The sequence below is a fragment of the Antrostomus carolinensis genome, unplaced genomic scaffold (genome assembly GCF_000700745.2).
Source record: "Antrostomus carolinensis isolate BGI_N321 unplaced genomic scaffold, ASM70074v2 scaffold6147, whole genome shotgun sequence".
Lineage (NCBI taxonomy): Eukaryota > Metazoa > Chordata > Aves > Caprimulgiformes > Caprimulgidae > Antrostomus > Antrostomus carolinensis.
This window is the reverse complement of record NW_010329382.1, coordinates 68,114-73,542: the sequence shown is the minus strand read 5'-3', so window position 1 is coordinate 73,542 and position 5,429 is coordinate 68,114. Positions and strand designations below refer to the sequence as shown.

General features: G+C 39.0%; 1 protein-coding gene across 1 annotated transcript in view; it reads left to right on the top strand.

Moving 5' to 3' along the window:
- The window catches only part of SEMA3D (semaphorin 3D), a gene marked incomplete at its 5' end in the record, with an annotated part of 60,917 nt that overhangs the window by 33,845 nt on the left and 21,643 nt on the right, over positions 1-5,429 (top strand). Inside the window, one exon of the mRNA XM_010172542.2 lies at positions 4,917-5,139. Within this exon, the coding sequence (XP_010170844.1) occupies positions 4,917-5,139 (223 nt within the window). The remainder of the gene's footprint in view (positions 1-4,916; positions 5,140-5,429) is intronic.

Genomic DNA, 5,429 nt, shown 5'->3' with positions numbered 1-5,429 from the left:
GGCCTTTGGGATTACTGTAACAACTTTATAGTTCCGTATTGGTAGATATTTTATCCTAGTGGTTTTTAGTAAGTGATGTCATTGCTCTTATGTTCTTCTGTTGACGTATTTTGGGAAAAATCTAGGACATCTTTAAGGCCCATGAGACTACTACCATTTTTTAAATAGAAATGGCCTTCTGGGATTGACCTGTGAATAGGTGGGCAATCAACGGATTTCCAGAAGATACAAATTGTAACTCAGAGTACTGAGTGAGAACATGAACCACCAAAAATGCACATATAAGGGAAAATCAACCTCTGGTACTCAGTGAGAGGGAAGACAGTTATTTTATGGTTTGGGAAGTGAAGAATAAATTTATTTTTTGGTCCTATATAGAATAAACTGATGCAAGGTTTTTGATCCAAAGACAATGAAAGCACATGTGTTTCTATCTATTAATTCCAACAAACTGCAAATTCAAACAAACAAAGCCTCTGCAAAGATGAATATGCTTTTTGTAATCGGTAGGGTTTCTGAGGTCTGATTCTGGTATAAATGGTAAAGACTCAGACCTTGGTTGTTCTAAAGCTAAGGACAAATGTTCATTCCTGAAGTACTGCTCATGTAGCAAATGTGCACGTGATTTGGTTTTTATCTAGTTATTGTGCTCTCTGAATAATTTCTCCTGTATTATGGTTTACTTTATTATTTTACTAATACTTTAAAGTTTAAAATTTTAAAATAGTTTAAAATCTAAATTGTCTGGTTTTTTTTTCACGTTTTCTGTAGTCTCTTTTGCTATGTAATACAAAGCATGCATTTCTTTGTGAAATTATTTAACTGATGTTATCTTCAAAAATCAAGCTGACTACAGCCCACCTCAGGGGTGTAACCTTGCAAAGACTTTAGTTTTTGAAAGCACAGCAGAAAACAGAATTTGGGAGCTCTTACTCAGCAAGCCAGAGGGTGAGAGAGCTAGCATGGAACTTACATCTTTGTTTTCTTGTTATTTTTTTCACAGCCTTACACTAAATTGTATTGAAACAAAATGGCTGAATATGCAATAGAATATATCTTAATTCCAGTTGGCACAGGTTTACTGTCCATGGATAAATTTTTAAAATCTACGAGGTGATTCAGGAGCATCAGCCCTGTTTTCAGTAAACAGTTTCAAACCTTTATGAAGATCATAGAATCATAGAATGTACTGGGTTGGAAGGGACCTTGAAAGGTCGTCTAGTCCAACCCCCCTGCAGTGAGCAGGGGCATCTTTACTAGAGCAGGTTGCTCAGAGCCCCATCAAGCCTGACCTTGGGATGGGGCCTCCACCACCTCTCTGGGCAACCTGTTCCAATGATCAACCACCCTCATATTGAAAAACATTTTCCTAATATCCAACCTAAATCTATCCTTTTCTAGTTTAAAACAATTACCCCTCGTCCTATTGCTCCATGCCCTTGTGAACAGTTCTTCCCCCGCTTTTTTATAGCCACAGGCTTAATTCCTACTGATTGAAACAATGCCAAGCAAGTGGACACTGACACAAAATCTATTAGGTCTCTAGACACCCATAAAAATCAGTCCAAGCAAGGACTGGAAATAGGTTGTAGTCTTTTAAATCACTGGGCTACATGTCTACTAAATAAAACCAGAGGTCAGGTTCAAGTGCAGACCCATAGTCACTGCACGGTTTAGTGTTAGAAGAGGCTTTGCCATAGTTTAGGCACGCTCCAACTGATACCCTCGCCATGGCAGTGTTGGGGGGTCTAAGGTTTATCAGGACCTGCCCTCAGCAGGCATTTCAGATGTGACCGTAGATATGGATGTAGAATGACAGTTGTTCTGTGCTTCACTGGCATGTTTTGTTTCTGAATATACAGGTAATCTCTGATTCTTTTGAGAATGTTATCCCCGGTCAGAAATTTTTCTTTATAACTAATATTCTTCAATAACTAGTTGCTATTGACTTTGCATTTGGGGTATTTATACAGAAGTACGTTCATGTAGAACTGTATAAATGATAAAAATAATTCTGCATTGTATTATCTGTGTTTACTGCATGAAGAATTCATCCCTAGGCATGGGTACACAGTACCTGTGGCCACTGGGTGAAGGCTACATTCCCTTTTCAGCTGTGTGTATCCCTCAGCTCAGGGAGAGAAGGGGCAGTGGAAACCCAAGGGAGAGAAGTGTCCAGGCTCATCCTGAGCCCACAGGAATGGATTTGCTGTTCGTGGTTGATATCGTGAGGCCATGAGAATGGAGTTTGCCAGCAATGGAGGAGGGACGTGCTTAGCCCTTGGAGCTGTGTGTGTTGTTCCTAATGCAAATGTTTTGGATAATGCCAAACCTTACATAGCGGAACAAATCTTAACCGCAAGCCCTTAACTGGCACCGTAGATTGAACACATGTCAAACTGGAGATTTGGGAATGTGAACTAAAGTATCCTCTGTCAAAATCAGCCCTGTAGGAGGATTGTAGAGCAACTCCACCACAAATGTTAACTTTCTCCTGGCAGACTCCAAAGGCATTATTTAAACACATTTCTTTCTTCACGAACTGTGCAATGGCTCCACCTGGCAGGAAACACAGGGATTTCTTAGTTAGAAATGGTGTTAAAAAAGAAGCAATAAACAGCTTATATGTAAAAGGGTGTCACCAACTGGAATAGTGTTTCCAGTTAGTCTTATTATGCAGGATTTGTAGTGCCCCATTAACACCTCTAGAAGCCTCCAGATTCGAAAGAGAAGCTTTCTCAGACTCAGATTAGAGACTAAAAGTGCAAAACAAGAGACAGAAAAGAGATGCAAACAGCCATGGGAAGGAAAGCAGATATAGATGAGCATGAGAGATGATGGATCACTGACATCACTGACCTTGCAAATATATTCCTGGACTCACCCTGAAAGGCAGAGAAGTGAAAAATTTGAAGAAGGTTGAAGAGGTAGGTTTGTGAGTGGTCTTCAAGCAAGCTGTGTGAGAACCAACTTAATTTGTGTAAGCCAAAGGAATGGCTGAATTGATTAATTTGTCAGTATGGGTCTAATAGAGATGGGACCCAACCCCAGCAATAAATGAGTGACACTGGGGAAGCATCTGACGGAGTGATGACTGTAGCAGTTGTTTAGACTAGAGAAGGATGATTGTGCTGCTCAAAGCCAGAGAAAAGGATGCTGCAGCAGCCAAGCCATGGGCCTGGGTAAGAGTTTCAGCTATATGGATAAGTAAGGAAAGTAACTTCTGAGAAATAATGAGCTACAGGGATCAGCTGGCATTTGGAGAGTATGCCTTTTTTTAGAAACAAAAAAAAACCAAAACCAGGAGGCATAGGAAATGCAGTTCACAGAAACGTTATAGCCTAAGACTGCAGGCTGTTATGTACACATAAAAGGTAAATGTGGGTATTTAAGTCAGGAAAAAAGAACATCGTTAAAGCATTTATTAGCAGCCTTCTGCCACAGTAACCCTGAGCATATCTACCATGGGGCATGCTGGTGAGGATTTTGCCCAATTCTGGCTCACTGCGTCACCAGGGCAGAAACTCAGCCTTGATAAGAGGAGAAGAAATACAAAAAGCAGAACAATTTTGATTTGTGAGGAGATCCTGCACTTTAAATACTTGCGATTTTTCCCCCCATAGCCACCAGAGGGCACTCCAGGCTCGCTGCTGAAAGTCCATCCTTGCACCTATCCCTGCACTGGTTTGTTCAGCGTGTGACAAATTTAACTGCATGGTGTTACCTGTGCCTAGGAATGACAGCTAGACAGCATGACAGTCTCTTTCACTCCAGACTTGATTTCCATATGTTTTTAAAATATCCAACCTGATAAGGCATTTCTTACTGGTTTCACAAGTGTTCTCACAGAAAATTTAGTTTCTACTTGAATATGGATTAAACTTGTGACTTATTCATGAGACCAAATTTCTGAAGTGGCCTACACTGGACATCTATTATGGTATTATATACAATTAGTTTCTAAATATCTAAAGAAAAATTAGAAATTTTCCTGTATTATTAGATTGTTTGCTGACTCAAATATATAATAAAAAAAAAATAAATCAAAGTGCATAACAATGTTAATAACAACAATGCATTTTCATTATTGGTGACAGTGGTATGGTATTAAGGCATGTTTCATACTCTCTTTAGGAACACTGCTATATGAAGAAACAAAGGGTCTTAGTTATAGTCTTTAAGACCATTTCATGATAATACTAAAAAAAAGTTGTGTAGCTTTTAGTAGTTTGTGTTTACAGATATGTAAATACAATAAATAGAAATTAATTTTATCCAACAGCAAACAGACAGCTTCTCTTTTCTGATGCTCTCTTATTTTCCTGAGTATCTTAAAGGAGCTAAGGAAGTTCATCTCCCCTCTAAGTTCTAATTTAGTTTATCAAAATCTCTGACTGAGAAAGAAGAAAAGCCTATAAAATTTTCTTCTAAGCTTGCATATATCTATAGGTAGTATATATATATATGCAGGTGTGAGCATATAACTAACAAGAACAGAAGATTTATAATTCTGAGGAGTAGTACAAATGAGTGAGATGAAACAGATTAACAAGTTTTGGGTGGTTTTAAAAGATTAAGGAGAAAAAGTGGGAGCAGGATAAAGGAAAATGAAGGTGAAGGGGAAAAACTTTTGAAGAGAGGTAAAAATGGAAAAAGAGGACAGAGTGGAGAAACAGGGGAGAAAATGACCCTTTGAAGAACCAAAAGAGCACACTGTCAGTCTGCTCCCATGCTTTCAAATCAACACTGAGCTTTTTCAATCGTAAATCAAATTACCAGCCACTGTCAAATGTGCTTTACAAATTGACATAGCTGATCTGGACCAGGCAGCTTTCCTACTCCACAAAGAAACCTACAGTTTACTTGTACTTCTTTCCTAATAATTCTCTCATCTTCTTGTTCTCTGTTTTATTCAGTGTCCAAGCAAAACTTATGATCCGCTCATAAAGTCTACCAGAGACTTTCCTGATGAAGTAATTAGCTTTATTAAACGCCATCCACTGATGTACAAATCCATTTACCCAGTGACGGGAGGACCAGTATTCACTCGAATCAATGTGGACTATCGTCTGACTCAGATCGTGGTGGATCATGTCATGGCAGAAGATGGGCAATATGATGTTATTTTCCTAGGAACAGGTATGAGAGAGGACTACCACTATCATTCTGCACAAACCACGTCCTTGATCCCAGCAGGTCCTGAATAAACCTGTTGATTAATGTGTTTTTCCTACACATGCAGCTTCAGGAAGCATTTAGATGCTCTTGATTCTGGGACAGATCTTCATGCAAATGCAAAGATTAGATTAATTTGTCAACTCAGGAGATTGCTACTGTTGGGATCTCAATGCCTTATGGTCCTTAGGTGATAAAACAGTTAAGAGTCAGAGTACTTGAAATTTCTTACCCTCCCAGTACTATTCAGTATC